Here is a 16,415-nt window from a genome sequence, read left to right as displayed (position 1 = left end):
TCATTTTTAATCTTGAGGTTAAGGACAAGAATGGATTAGCGTGTTACTAAGATCCTTATTCTAAAATGCTCTGATTATGTTTTGAAAGGATGAATGATTTCATAAGTGTAAACTCTTCCCTCTAGAGATTATAAGGCTCTACTTGGTGAGAGTGGCAGAGAGAAGTCGGACTTCTTGGCTGGATGGTGATGGGCAGGTCACTAGAGTTATATGAACCTGGTCGTTTGGAGCCAAGATGGCAGAGTAAAGGCAGGAAATTGTCTGAGCTCTCCCAAGTTTCCTTTTAGACTACTGTAAAATAATATCTCAAAACAAATTCTGGAACTGCAGAACCCCAAAAGGATAGGATGAAACAATTTTCCAGCCCAAGACTATTTAGAAGGACAGCATGAAAGGTCTTGCCACCAGGATGAGCGTAGTATGCAATCCAGGGCAAGCCATGCCCTAGAAATGTAATTGGCAGCAATTATATAATTGCTGTGTAATGCAAAAAGCCTACAGACAATAATGGGTTGGACAACTGATCAGGAGACTTTAGAGGATTCTTTTCTGGCATTTTGGTTCTACATATTCAGTACATGTAGGAACTATTAGCACACTAGAATGTGTGGCAGCAGGTGAATGGCAACTCTGGTCACATAGTTCCAGAGCGAAAAGATAGCTTATGGTCATTCACAGACAAGAGCACAGTCCAGGAAAGAAAGGACCACATTCTGCATGAAAGAACTGAAAACTTAAAGACATCCAGAACAAGCTCTGAAAACTTAAGCATTAAAAAAAAATAATAATGAACCTTGGGACAATGCCCCCTCCACTCAGAAGCAGAACCCAATTTTAACATAAAGTTAAAAGTCAAGAAATAGGCTTGAAAATGAAGAATTGAGTAAATAAATAAATAGACAATAAAGATCTTGACCATAGAAAATTACTATGAAAATCAGGAACTATATACTACATGAATGCAATTACCAGATGCTTTTCATAAAGTTAGATCTAAACAATTGGAAGAATGTGAAGTCTTCATGGATGTGCCCAGCTAATACAATAAAAATGACAATTCTGCTTAAGTTGATCTACTTATTTAGTGCCATAGCAATCAAACTGCTGAGAAATTACTTTATAGAACTACAAAAAATAGTAACAAAATTTACCTGGAAGAAAAAAGATCAAGAATTCCAAAGGAACTCAGAAAAATAAAATTCAAAGGATAGTGACCTAGTTGTACCAGCCCTTAAAACTATGTTATAAAGTGATGGTCATGAAATTTTTGGAACTGGTTAAGAAATAGAGTATTGGATCAGTTAAATAGATTAAGTTAACAAGACATAATAGTCAATGACTATAGTGTTTGATAAACCAAAGACTCCTGTTACTTAGATAAGAACTTACTATTTGACAAAATTTCTGGGAAAACTGGAAATGGTATAGCAGAAACTAGGCATTGGTCAACTTCTGACACCCTTTATCAAAATAAGATCAAAATGAGTTTATGATTTAGACATAAAGGGTAAAACCATAAGTAAATTAGAACACCTCTCAGATCTGTGGAGGGAGGAATTTATGACCAAAAAAGAACTAGAGCACATTATATGAAATGCAAAATGGATAATGTTGATATTAAATTAAAATACTTTTGTAATTTTAATTATATTAAATTTAAAAAGTTTTACACAAACAAAACCAATGCTTACAAGATTAGAAGGGAAGCAAAAAGCTAGGAAAAATTTTTTAAATGAGTGTTTCTGATAAGGCCTTCTGATATATTCTAAAACTAAGTCAAATTTATAAGAATACCCACTAGTCTCCAATTGATAAATGGTCAAGGAATATGAACAGATAATTTTTCAAAGAAATTAAAGCCATTTTCTAGTCAAATGAAAAAATGCTCTAAACCTCTGTTGATTAGAGAAATGACTAATGTGACAGGTAAAGATAGTGATGAAAGCTAGAGGGGATGTAGAAAAACTGGGATATTAATGCATTGTTAGTGGTTTTGTGAAATGATCCAATCATTCTGGAAAGCAGTTTTGAACTATTCCCAAAGAGCTGTCAAACTGTATTTATCTTTTGATCCAGCAGTGTTTCTTCTGGTTTGTATCCCATAGAAATCATAAAAGATGGGAAAGGTTTCACATGTGCAGAAATGTTTGCAGTAGTTCTTTTTGTAGTGGCAAGGAACTGGAAATTGAGTGGATGCTCATTAGGTGGGGAATGGCAGAATAAGTTGGAATATAAATGTAATGGAATGTTACTATATAAGAAGTGATGAACAGGCTGGTTTCGGAAAAGACTTACATGAAGTGATGCTAAGTGAAATGAACAGCTCTAATAGAATATCTTATCTATATAGTAACATCAAGATTATATGATGATCAATATGATGGACTAAACTCTTTTCAATAATGAGGTGATTCAAGGCACTTCCAATAGACTTTGGATGAAATGTGCCATCCACATCTAGAGATAGAATTGTAGATTGAATATGGATCAAAGCATAGCATTTTCTTCTTTTTTGTGTGTATTGGTATTGTGTGTAGGGTTTCTGGTTTTTTTTTTTTTTTTTTTTGCTCAGCATGAAAAATATGGAAATATGTATAGAAGAATTATACATGTTTAACCTATGTTAGTTTGCTTACTGTCTTGGAAGTGGGAAAAGGAGAACAATTTTGAATGCAAGATTTTGCAAAGGTGAATGTTGAAAATCATAAAATGCCATTAAAAAAAGAAAATTACTGTGATAACAAAAAAGGTCAAAACACAAAACTCGGGGAAAAAAACCAACAAAGTCAAAACTACTATACTTGAAGGCTCAAAGAAACATGTGAATTGGTCTTAGACCCAAAAAAAATTCCTGGAAGAAATCAAAAGATATTTTAAAAATTAAATTAGAAAAACTGTGTGTGTGTGTGTGTGTGTGTGTGTGTGTGTTGGGACAGGGGGAGGAATGGGAAAAGAAAATTAGGTGAAGGAGTCACAAAAATCCACTTTAAAAACTCCTTTTAAACAAAAGGTGTGGCGAAATGAAAAAAAAAAGTAAAAAAGAAAAAAATTTCTTAAAAATTAGAATTGGACAAGTGGAAGCTATAACCATGTGGGATATCAAGAGACAATAAAAGAAAATCAAAACAGTGGGGGGGAATATAGAAGAAAATATGAAAAATCTCATTGGAAAAATAGATCCAGGAAAGAAAAAAATTACTGGCCTACTGGATAGCCATGACTAAAAATAAATAAATAAATAAATGAATGAATGAATAAACTATTGAAGAGCTTAGGATATGGTATTCCAGAGGATAAAGGAACTATAGTTCTTTATAGATATATAGATATAACTATAGTTATATCCTATAAAATAGTATAATCCGAGGGAAAATGTGTATTCAATGAAATAAAGGAATTTCAAGCATTCTTGATAAAAAAGATCAGAGCTGAATAGAAAATTTCCTTTTCAGATACAAGACTAAAGAAAAGCATAAAAAGATAAATAGGAAAGGGAAATCGTAGGAGATTTAATGAAGTTAAACTGTTTATGTTCCTATGTCGAAAGACAGTTGTAAAAACTTTCTCATTATGACAGAAGAAATATGTTTGATATTCAGAAAAATGAAATTAAAGGGTAAGAAAGAGATATACATTGAAAGAAGAGGAAAGGGAGTGATAGAATGGAATGATGAATTATTTCACACAAAGGCAGTTTTTACACTTAATCTTCTTAAAAGAAGAGTTTTTACAGTAAAGAAGAAAATGGGCAGACAACACTTGAAGCTTGTCATCAAAATAGGCCCAGGAATGACACGATCAGTTGGATATACAAATATATCTTGCCCTATAGGGAAATAAGAGGGTCTGATAGAAGGGAGGACAGGTTGAGGGAGGAAGTTTTAAAAACAGTAATTTTGAGTTGATGAGAGATGAAAGGAGAAAGATTGGGGTAGAGGGAAATATATAATTGTCAATAATCATAACTGAAAAAATGTTTACAGCAAGTTTCTCTGATAAAGGCCCTATTTCTTAAATATACAGAAGACTGAGTCACATTTATAAGAATATGTCATCCTCCAATTAAATGGTAAAAGAATATAATCAGGCAGTTTTTAGACAAATCAAAGTTAACTGTAGTATGAACAAATGTTCGAAAGAACCATTGATTAGAAAAATCCAAATTAACACAATTCTGAGGTACTGCCTGAAAACCATCAGAAAAATACCAAATATTGGAGCGGATGTGAAAAAATTTGGACACTAAAGTACTATATAGTTAGCATCAATAAATGATCCAACCATTCTGGGGAACAATTTGGAGCTACACTTGATGTAAAACTACATATATAGCATTACTAGTCTGTATCCAAAGAGATTTATTCAGTCATTTTAGTTATGTTAAACTCTTTGTGACCTCATTCAGGGTTTTCTTTTTAAAGATACTGGACTTCTCTTTTCTTCTGTAGCACATTTTACAGATGAGAAAACTGAGACAAGCATGGTTTAGTGACTTGTCCAGGGTCACACAACTCTGAAGTCAGATTCGAATTTGAGTAGATGATATTGTATATTGTGATTCTGTGATTGTATAGTGATTCCCACTACTCTTGTGTCACATAACTGTCACATGCTTGTTTTGTATGACTACATTAATAGCCTATATCAAATTGCTAGCCAAAATAGGGAAGGAGTGGGAGAGGTAGGGAGACAATTTGCAAACTCAAAACTTTTTAAGAATGAATATGAGTGTACTTACATGTAATTGGTGGCTGATAAGGAAATAACTGTAAAAATGTCCAAGTGGAATATGATGAATAGAAGGAAGGGGTCTCCTAGGAAGTGCTAATTAGGATATCACAATATTATAGTATATCCCTCAAGTAATATAAAAGGAGCCAAGGGAAAATTGTCATTTCCTTATTAGGCTTTATGGTGAATGTGTTATTTCATTGATTTTTAAAAAAATGTAATGGCTGTTTTTTTTTTTTAATAATAACTTTTTATTGACAATACATATGCATGGGTATTTTTTTTTTTTTTTACAACATTATCCCTTACACTCACTTCTGTTCCGATTTTTTCCTTCTCTCTCTCCATTCTCTCCCCTAGATGGCAAGCAGTCTTATACATGTTAAATATGTTATAGTATATCCTAGATTCAATATATGTGTGCAGAACCAAACAGTTCTCTTGTTGCACAGGAAAAATTGGATTCAGAAAGTAAAAATAACCTGGGAAGAAAAACAAAAATGCAGTTTATACTCATTTCCCAGTGTTCCTTCTTTGGGTGTAGCTGCTTCTGTCCATCATTGATCAGTTGGAACTGAATTAAATCGTCTCTTTGTTGAAGATAGCCATTTCCATCAGAATACATCCTCATACAGTATTATTGTTGTGTATAATGTGTATAATGATCTCCTGGTTTTGCTCATTTCACTCAGCATTAGTTCATGTAAGTCTTTCCAAGCCTCTCTGTATTCATCCTGCTGGTCATTTCTTATAGAACAATAATATTCCATAACATTCATATGCCAAAATTTACCCAACCATTCTCCAATTAATAGGCATCCATTCATTTTCCAGTTTCTAGCCACTACAATAAGGGCTACCACAAGCATTTTGGCACATACAGGTCCCTTTCCCTTCTTTAGTATTTTTTTTTTTTTTTTTTTTTTTGAGATATAAGCCCAGTAGTAGCATTGCTGGATCAAAGGGTATGCACAGTTTGATAATTTTTTTGGCATATTCCAGATTGCTCTCCAGAATGGTTGGATTTATTCACAATTCCACCATCAATGTCCCAGTTTTCCCACATCCCCTCCAACATTCATCATTATTTTTTCCTGTCATTTTAGCCAGTCTGACAGGTGTATAGTGATATCTCAGAGTTGTCTTAATTTGCATTTCTCTGATCAAGAGTGATTTGGAACACTTTCATATGAGTGGAAATAGTTTCAATTTCATCATTTGAAAATTGTCTGTTCATATCCTTAGACCATTTATCAATTGGAGAATGGCTTGATTTCTTATAAATTAGAGTCAAATCTCTATATATTTTGGAAATGAGGCCTTTATCAGAACCTTTAACTATAAAAATGTTTTCCCAGTTTGTTGCTTCTTTTCTAATTTTGTTTGCATTAGTTTTGTTTGTACAAAGGCTTTTTAATTTGATGTAATCAAAATTTTCTATTTTGTGGTCAGTAATGCTCTCTAGTTCTTCTTTGGTCACAAATTCCTTCCTCCTCCACAAATCTGAGAGGTAAACTATCCTATGTTCCTCTTATTTATTTATGATCACGTTCTTTATACCTAAATCATGGACCCATTTTGATCTTATCTTGGTATATGGTGTTAAGTGTGGGTCCATGTCTACCATACTAATTTCTAGTTTTCCCAGCAGTTTTTGTCAAATACTGAATTCTTATCCCAAAAGTTAGGATCTTTGGGTTTTTCAAACATTAGATTGCTATAGTTATTGCCTGTTTTGTCTTGTGAACCTAACCTATTCCACTGATCAACTAATCTATTTCTTAGCTAATACCAAATGGTTTTGGTGACTGCTGCTTTATAATATAGTTTTAGATCAGGTACAGCTAGGCTACCTTCATTTGATTTTTTTTTCCCCCAAGTAATGGCTGTTTTAATGCCATTTAAGTAAATGGCAGTTTAATACAAGTCTTTCCTTCATAGTCTGTGCCTTTTCTCTACTTTTAGGAAATGAAATGGCAGTTGATTTTCTTCTGGTAGCAACAAAGTGGGAAAATGGGTAATTTTGTTTTCTTTTTCAGCCACTTTAGAGAAGCCAGGTAATGACTTATCAATAAAATATTTTTTCAACTATTAATAGTGTAATTTTTTTTATCAGCCATTTAATTTTTTGTAAAGCAATGTTAACAGAAAGAAATGAGTTGGTCATTTAATCAATAGGTTTTATTGTACTTCCTGCAAGCATGTTATTTCTTAAATAGTTTAATGTGGTGTTCTCTTCTTTAAAATATAATGGTTCTCTCTGGGAGCAGATTTCTTGAGGAGGTTTTCTGGAGGCAGCCTTAGTTTCAGCTAAAAGTTTCACCTCAAACGCAGCCAAATGATAAAATCTAAACATTTATTTTCTCCTTCGTTGGGCCTGGGTAGCTTTATTAGAGGCCTTAGCTTTCCTTTCCTAGAGCTCTTGTTGCTAGTCTTTTGCCTCTAGCTCAACTCCGAATGTCTCCAGCCAGCACCAAGGTGAAAGTTGGAATGAATCTCGTCTCCTTGCCTGGGCCTGGGCAGCTTTCTGGAGAGTCTTTCAGACCAGCCTTGGTCTCAGTGGGGGAAGTGCAGGAGGCCAGCCACCAAGGTGGTGTGAGATGAAGTGAATAAATCTGACTCCACCTCCGAGAGTGGACTTGTGGGCTTCCTCCCATAGTGCTCCTCTTGAACTCCTGGCAATGTTCCAAAGTGATTAACCTGAAGCCAAGAGCTTCTTTATATATGATCTCCCAAAGATTGACTCCTCCTCTGAGGGAGGGATTAAGGGAGGTGTGAATTCACAAAGTTACAAAGTTAACTTTGTGAATCTCCCATACTTGTGAACTCCAATGAGTACTTAAATACATTAGTTAGAGAATTTGCTAAGTACCATGCTAAATTAGGCAACTGATTTATCACTTTGTAAGGATTTGCTCTAAGGTGTAAACCAATAAGCATTGTATCACTTCCATTGAGTTAACACTAGGATTCTAACAGTTTAACAAAGTGGAATTTTAAAAAATTATAATGTGCTTTACTGAATTTATCAATTTTAGTTTTACAGGCAACTCTCAGAGAAGAGAAGAAACTTCGTGTTGAAAATGCTAAGTTGAAGAAAGAAATTGAAGGACTTAAACAGGAGCTCATACAGGCTGAAATTCGCAATGGAGGTGATTAAAATAGATAAATGAAAATTTGTGTCTGGCTTCATTCTGCTCACATTTCATCTTTTATTTTCATTTTTATTGTTTCAGATAAGTTGTAGTTTCAATTACAGTATGGTAAAACTATCCAAGTGACATCATTGTTACTAAATAAACTGAAAATGTTTCCAATATGATTAGAATTAGGCATTTCCTTAGGATAAATTAAAAACAAGTACAAAATGAATTGTTTACATTTTGAGTGTCTGTGACACTGATAATTTTGGGGCCCAGATATAAGAATTCTTAGTTTCAATTGTTCATTTTTTAAAAAAAAAATTCCATTTGCCACAGATAATACTAAAATAAACATTTAATTTTCAGGCTTTCTCTTTGTATAAGTAGTATTAAAAAGTCAGTCTTGATTTAAATTGCCCTATGAATTTAGATTACAAATAGTAGTAGTAGATACAAGAAACATTTCTTTGAGAATACCCTGTCTCGAAATATTTTTTAGAAAAATGCCCCAGATTGAATAGTAGCTGCAAATTTGATAGCATTTCATTCCCTCATAGGAATGTACTTTTCCATGTTTGTTATAAAGTTGTAAGAATGTAGCCATTAATGATATATTAAGAGCCTCAAAATGCTGCTGTTCTAAATGAGTTTATGTTTTTGTAGATTTGTAACATAGAAAGAACTTGAGGTGTGTGGATTTCAACCCTTTGCTATTTGTTGGATGCTGTACAGTTTTGAGTTTGAGATTGAGAGCAGAACTAAATACTTTAATCAACCCCTGCTTTTAACTGATGAAACTGAGGTATGGAGAGCTGAGAGTGTCTTGTCTTGGGTCATATAGGTTATTCATTCTAGGGCCAGAACTAGATTCCTGATCTTCCTATTTCCCAAACGATGTCTATCTTTCAAGTTTAATATATTTAAGGAATTTAAAAATAACTAAAATAAAAGATATGGAAATGATATGCTTTAAAACATCTTGAATTCCTATGTAGGCAAGCCTGGTCAATTTGGAAGCTCTTTATTATATTGTACAGAATTACAATATATTGTGAGTTGTAAATATAGATTTATCTATAGACTAAATGTATACTTTATACTTTTTTTGTAAAAATGAACTGGAGAAAAATAAGGGGTTTTTGCCAGGTCCAAAGAATTGTAATGTCCCTATTTATATATCTTTTTTATATTCCTTTTTTTCCCAAAAAAATTTGTCTGGATACAAAAGATTTTAATAATATTTGACATTTTCTACATATTGTATTGGTGATTTGGGTTTTTCTATGTATTTATGAAGAGTAATTACTCTGTTGCTTAAAGAACTATTAGGAATGCTTGGAGGGAGTTCAGATCTCTGTACTTTCAAGATAATCACTGTCAGCAACTTAAAAATAATCTGTGATTAGCTTGTTTTTAAAATAATTTAAAAATATTCATAATAAACATCAGAATTTTTCTCTCCCATGAACTCATTACTTCAAATCCTCTTATGCTAAATTAACAGGAAGTAAAATAAACTCTGTGGTTGTCAATGGTTGCCAACACAGCATTATGGAAAAACATTACAAACTTTATAATATTATCAAATATTTGATGTATTTACTACATAGAAATATCTTGATAAGGATAATATACTTACTAAGTTGAATGGCTAAGACGGGTAATACTCCTGTGATACCATCTTATCCATTCCTTGTCATATTGTGAAATTGAATGACGTGGGATTGAATCATATGAGCAATGAACTTTTAAAATTGGTAAATCTGGGTTTGTGTCCTGACACAGATTTGCTAGTTATGATCACTGAAAGGTTATTTAATCTCAAAGTTTCAGATTCCTAGGCTTTTAAATTTAAAATAATAATTCTTCCACTTTCTACTTTACAAGGCTGTTATGATGAAAAGCATTTTGGAAACCTTAAAGTACAGGAAAATTGTGGGAGTTTTTATTATTACTTCTTGCTTGGCATAACTGGAGGTACTCTGGACTCTTAAACAATTTCCTGTTAATATTTTGGATCTTGCATACTTTTTTTTTTTTAGCTTTTCATTTTCAAAAAATATATATATATAGTTTTCACCATTCACCCTAGTAAAACCTTGTGTTCCAAGTTTTTTCTTCGTCCCTTTCTCCACCCCCCCTCCTTAGACAGCAAGGAATCCAATATATGAGAAACATGTACAATTCTTATGTACATATTTGTATGCATTTATTTTATTTTATTTTTGTATGCATTTATTTTAAAAGTGCTTAGGCCTGCATTTAGAGAGCATCAAAATCAAGAGAATTGATTATTTAACAGCAATTTCAAATAACCTTAACATGTGGGAGAGATTCTTAATCTAGAAACATTAAAAGAGATGTTTCATTCAAGCAATAGGAAATACAATCTTAATCTTTGGTTCAATACTTGAGAACTTTGGTGTTGATAACAACAAATTATAGTCAGAACAAACCACCAAACTTGACTGGCAATAGCATCATCTTAGTATTTTTCCTTTGTGAAGTACTTTTAAATCCCAAGGCCATCTGTTACCTCCTGAATTACATAAAAGTTCTTGAATGTATCTGTATTGATGTAATCTGATCTGTAAATGGGAATTTGGCTAATTATCAGTACACTTGGATCTTATAAAGGAAGTTCCTTGTCCCAGAAAATAATAATTTGTAGATACTCTTAAGTGTAAATCACTAGAACAACATTTAGATGTGGGAAATATATTTTATTTAATTTTCCCCATTTATTTATATTTGATCTCTACATAAAATTATACAGAAATAATAAAGAGAAAATAAAAGGCTACTAAATATTTTTTTGGAACAGAATTTTGTTGTATCAGCATGTCTACAAAAATTTGAAAAATATAAAGTGGCTTTATTAGAATTGTATGATACAATACTATTTGTTAAAATAGGAACATTTAAAATTTATTTTCTTGTCTAGTTGATTCTTGTGAATAGACTTATCTAGATTTTGAATCTGCCATCTAGTGGCTACATAAATGTATTTTCAAGTCCATTGTTTCAAGCTTATTCAAGCATTCAAAATTTCAATTTTCAAAAATTCAAGTTTCAAAATCATTCAGTAATTCATGTAACAAGTTTCAAGCATTTTTCTTTTTAGTTATTGTCTCTCAACACTGTTGTTCTGCTTAGGATAAAATGGTCTTTCATTTATTGTTCTGATACCCTTTTCTCCCACAATGGATTCATGAATCATAATGTACTATGCTTAATTGCTTTCTCATTTACTATCTCTCAGAAAAGGAAGACTTTGCTGTTGCCCTTATCTTCTCACACAAATGTCTATCCAGTGCTTTCCTACTGATCATTATTGCAAAATAGTATTGGTCAGAGAAGCTTTATATTGGCTTTGCCTTTTATTTTGAGCAGTTTTCCATGAAGTAGGTGGTGAGGATATGTATTGAATCAAAACAAGTGTTCCCAAAATGTTGATATATGCAACTACATGTATTAAGAGTGCTTTTTGGGGAACAGCTATACACTCAGTAATTTTGCATGGGTGTGGGTGTGTGGGTGTATACACCCACACACACACGTACACACAGAATTTGAAGATCTATTCAGCTATTTCAGAATGAGATGAGTAAACTAAAATTTGAAAAGCTCAAATGACTTTTCAAGGACACACATGTCTGCTAACTCAGATAGCATTCATTTAACTATACTATACTACCTTTCAGAATCATAATTTAACTTATATAAATTGCAACCCCTAAACTATTTTTTATTGAATGTTACTGTAACAAATGTGTAGTTGTTAACAACTAAATTAAATGTTACTCTATCAACTGTGATGGGGGGGTGTTATTTTGTACAGTGCAGGACAGTGAACAAAAAATAATTTGAAATTCAACAATGTATGATTGACTTTCTCTTTTAAAAAGATCAATATAACTTAAATGTACATTATTATTTTTCTGTGTGCTATGTTGAATGGCTAAAAGGTATAGTGGATAGAATGCTAGAGGAAGACCTGAGTTTAAATGTGGCCTTAAATCCCTACTTTCTTTATGACTACAAGTCTCTTTTTACTTCAGTTTCTCTAGCTGTAAAATGAGAATGATAACAATATCACCTACTTCCTTGGTTGTGAGGAGCAAATAAGATAATGTGTAATGCATTTACTCCAGGACTTTCCCATGTAATAGGTGCTAGGTAAATGCTAGCTGTCATTAACTGCTACTACTTGTTTATTTTGTTTGAACATTTTATATTTCACTATTTTCTTTTAGTGAAACAAATACCAGTTCCCTCTGGTCCATCAGTTCAAGCTAATTCTACATCCATACCTTCTGAAAATTTAGTGGAGTCAGTATCTACTCCAGTCTTACCTTCTGGTACCAAAGAGGAAGAAGAAAAGAAAAAGAAAGAAAATACGACAAACAAAGGTATCTTCACATTTGAATGTTGTTTAGCTTCTCTAACAATTGTCACATATATTGTTTGTAGTGTAGTTTAATTTTAAAAATCGAAATAACTTGACTTTTTTTAGAAATAGAAAAATATAGATACATGTTTATGCTTGGCAAAATGATCTTTTTTTTTTTTTACTATTATTACTTTAAACAATTTTATTGCACCAAGGTTGTCACATTATTGGATATGTTTCTACTTTGTACACAATTTTAATTATGATGAAAAACATTAAAGTTCTGATATCACAAAATAATGGTAAAAATCCCTCTGCTACTTTAAGTTGGAAACAGAGTATTGATACATGAATCTTGTGCCAGTATTGGAAATTTACAAATGAATATCTTGTTATTCGAAAAATACAATATAAATGATCTGTAGGCATAGCTAATAACAGCAGTATACCATTACTTTGTCAACTGACACCTGTTGCTGTAGCTTACAGTGATTTTCTTAAATATCAGCTTTTACTTCAGTCACTCTCTTCAATGAGAATGCTACCCTGAGTCTTAATGTATCAGTGAACCTGGTGATAGACTATCATTCTAGGAAACTAGAACATGGGAGTATACCTCCTATCCATCTATACATCTTTCCTTTGCCATGTTCCTTATGTTCTTTAGGAATTTCTAAGATGACAACTTCTGTCCTTATCCAAAATCCTACCCCAGCAACATCCAAAAGAGCAGTTTTGCACTTTAGGTTAATTCTTTCCAAGCAGAAGTTGCTTTTTCAGTGTAACTTTGAAAAAGGCAGGCAGTCTGGTTTATGCCAATATGCCCAAAATTCTTATTATTTTGTTTTAAATCACCCTAAACTTTTGAAGTCCTATGGAGTGCAGGGTTCCAGAAATACAGTAGTGAAACTAATAATCATGCCTTTAAGAAACTTAGTTCCTAATGAGGGGAAACAATATGAATATAGATACATCCATGCAAATTATATCCAAAGTAGTTTGGGTTGGGAAGAAACGTTAACAACTAAAAAATAAGGAAAGGACTCAAAGTGATCCTTGAGTTGAGCCTTTATTTTTATATCTTCTTTTCAACAACTTTGGTCTTAAAAAATAATAATAAAATTTTAATTAAAAAATCAGCTAAATTTGTGATGAACCTAGTTGTATTATTTTATGGGTTCCCTGAGGGTAATCATACAGGTCAGCTTAGGCTGAAATTTGTAGGAGGAAGAAAGGAACTCAAGTGTAGAACAAAACTTGAACATAACCGAATGTGGTAAGAGTCATGAAAAATTTGGTAAGATATCAAATATTCCAATAAAATTCAACTCTTTATGTAAAAATAACAAGCATATCCATCTCGTTATTTAAATTTTCTTTTATCTTTAATAAATGGTAAAATTATATGTATATCAAGAATTGTTTTTAAATGAATATCTTTATGTTTTATTATCAGCAAATGTTTAATTTGTGTACTTACTTTATATACCTATATACTCAGGACTACATAAACATTTCTTGGGTAAAAAGGGGTCAGGAGTAGAAAAAACTTAAGAAGCCTTGGTGTAGAAGATTGACAAGTAAGGCTCATGAACCTGTGATTTCATTAGTCTATACATTCTCTGTTGGGTCTTGAGAATCTCATTTTACTCCTTTGGTAACCTAATTCATCACTTTCTAGAAAACTACTCACCTCTTACCCCCAAGATTTTCCCTTGTATCCACTACCAGATGAAAAGTTGTTCAGTTATCTTTCTTCCCCATAAACTTAAATAATATAAATTCCCAAACAAACCTCCCTAAAGTATATTTTCCTAAAACATTTAAATAGAACTGCCTAGTATCAGGATTGTGATATATAAGCCGAATATTACTTTCTACTTCTGTAGTTATTTTTTTTTTTTTTTCACAAAAGTTAAAGATGCAACAAACTTTAACTTAGATAATAAAGTATCACCCAGAGTTGTTACCTATTGGTATTGACTCTGTCCAGCAATTTCACGTATATTACTTGTTCTTTAAGTGGGTGAATTAAAAGTGCCATCTGGTCAACACATTCACTATGTGACTCTTGACAGTATTATTTTTACTGTTACTTTACCCAAAATCATTATCATTATTTCTTTTTTGTATTTTACTGAGAAATAATAAATTTCCTCTCCATGTTCTCATTTTTACTTTGTATGGTTCTTTATTTTAACTTAGTTTGTGGAAAATTGAAGGAATTTAAAAAATGAATTCTGCTCCCTTTTTCTATTTTATGAGTGAATGTATACTATTAATATTTAGTATTATAATTTTTGATTTTTTTACTCTTTCAAATTGTTACATTGAGTATGAGTGTTTGTCTCTTTCTCTGTTGCCCTAAAAAAAATCAGATAGTTTCTGATGTTTATTTTCCCTTCAAAAACTAAGAGTGACTTTCTGTATCCTCCTACTCTTTTTTATAATCAAGGATCTGATTTATTTTGCTTGAAGCAATCTCCTGCCCAGATCCACCTTCAGACTCCCCTTTCCTAATATAAAATGGTTCATTATTTACTTTATTATTTTAATTTTGTCTTTTTACTTTTATAATATGGGAAAAAAAACTATTTAGGTTGTTTGTTTTCTCGTTTCAGTCAGCAGTTTCTCTTTTGTGAAGGGAACAGAACTAAGTAGTACAAAGGGGATTGATCTTGGAAACAGTTCCAGCCTTGATTTCTTCCTTTCTTACATATTAGCTATTTAATCACGGACAGGTGAATCACTTATTTTCCCAGTTCTCCAGACAACTCTTTAAGGTCCTAAATTATAATCTTTATCACTGAAGAGTTTTGGACATTGGACATTTCTGAAACAACAGTATACACGTGTGTATATATCCCTTTTCAGAAACAGAAGTTCTTTATTATCTTGACCATAAAATACAAACTTTTTTATTATTATTATTATTATTTTTTTTTATTTTCAAGATATATGCATAGGTAATTTTTCAGCATTGACAGTTGCAAATCCTTTTGTTCCAACTTTTTCCTTCCTTCCCCCAGATGGCAGTGTGTGGTACAGCATTTAATAAAAAAACTGGAGATATATCTAGAAGCAAAGCAAAGTTTATTATACAATCTCCCGAGAATCAGGCGTCCTGTAAGGGGCAGGGTCAACACTTTTTATCCCTAAAGCAAATACCCCCTCCCACCACTGACCCCCATCCTTATTGGCTGAGGATCTTACATTCCAAAGGCGAGAACTACCCAAGAAATTGAACTTGACCAATAAGTACATAGTTGCCCATATTTGACCTAAATAGAAAGACACTGATGTCATAGGAGGATAACAAGGGGACTTAAGTATGCCCCCAGGGGATAGCAGGGAGGGGACTTGAGTATGCCCTTGACTTGATGCTTAAAGTCCTTCAGGCCTACTCCAACTCTGAAATAGATGAAGCCTTACTCAGTTTTCACCAACTGTCTTGAAAGATCTCACCTCATCTCGTTCAGCAGGTTGACCAATACATGTTAAATATGTTAAAGTATAAATTAAATACAATATATGTATACATGTCCAAACAGTTAATTTGCTGTATAAAAAGAGTCGGAGTTTGAAATAGTGTACAATTAGCCTGTGAAGGAAATAAAAAATGCAGGCAGACAAAAATAGAGGGATTGGGAATTCTATGTAATGGTTCATAGTCATCTCCCAGAGTTCTTTCCCTGGGTATAGCTGGTTCAGTTCATTACTGCTCTATTGAAACTGATTTGGTTGTTGAAGAGGGCCACATCCATCAGAATTGATCATCATACAGTATTGTTGTTGAAGTATATAAAGTTCTTCTTCTTACATGAACAAACTAACTTCTTAGCCTAGTGTTTAAAACCTTCTATTATTTAAATATAGCCTACTTTTCTAAATATGTTCCAGTTTAATCTGTTTCATGCACTCTGTATCCCAACCAAATAGTATTGTATTAGCTCTTGCTATTTAAATCTGCATTCATACAAATAGCCTCCCATTCTGGGAATGCATTCTACTGGCTTCTCTGCCTCTCAGAATCCTTATCTTCTTTGTGGTAGGTTAGTTGCTATTTTGTACAAAGTCTTTCTAAAGTCTTCAGTTTTTGAATTTCCTGCTTCCTGTTTCTTTTTTTGTTTGTTTGTTTTGCCTAAGCA

At 32.5% G+C, this 16,415-nt stretch overlaps 1 protein-coding gene across 3 annotated transcripts in view; it reads left to right on the top strand.

The window, feature by feature from the left end:
• The window catches only part of AIMP1 (aminoacyl tRNA synthetase complex interacting multifunctional protein 1), a 36,110-nt gene that overhangs the window by 9,938 nt on the left and 9,757 nt on the right, over nt 1-16,415 (top strand). For all 3 annotated transcript variants that reach the window (XM_031944196.1, XM_003774368.4, XM_012552996.3), the window contains exons 3-4: nt 7,770-7,883; nt 12,131-12,286. In XM_031944196.1, coding sequence (XP_031800056.1) covers nt 7,770-7,883; nt 12,131-12,286 — 270 coding nt within the window. The remainder of the gene's footprint in view (nt 1-7,769; nt 7,884-12,130; nt 12,287-16,415) is intronic.

Source organism: Sarcophilus harrisii, chromosome 6 (genome assembly GCF_902635505.1).
Source record: "Sarcophilus harrisii chromosome 6, mSarHar1.11, whole genome shotgun sequence".
NCBI classification, from domain to species: domain Eukaryota; kingdom Metazoa; phylum Chordata; class Mammalia; order Dasyuromorphia; family Dasyuridae; genus Sarcophilus; species Sarcophilus harrisii.
This window is presented reverse-complemented; position numbering and strand designations above follow the sequence as displayed.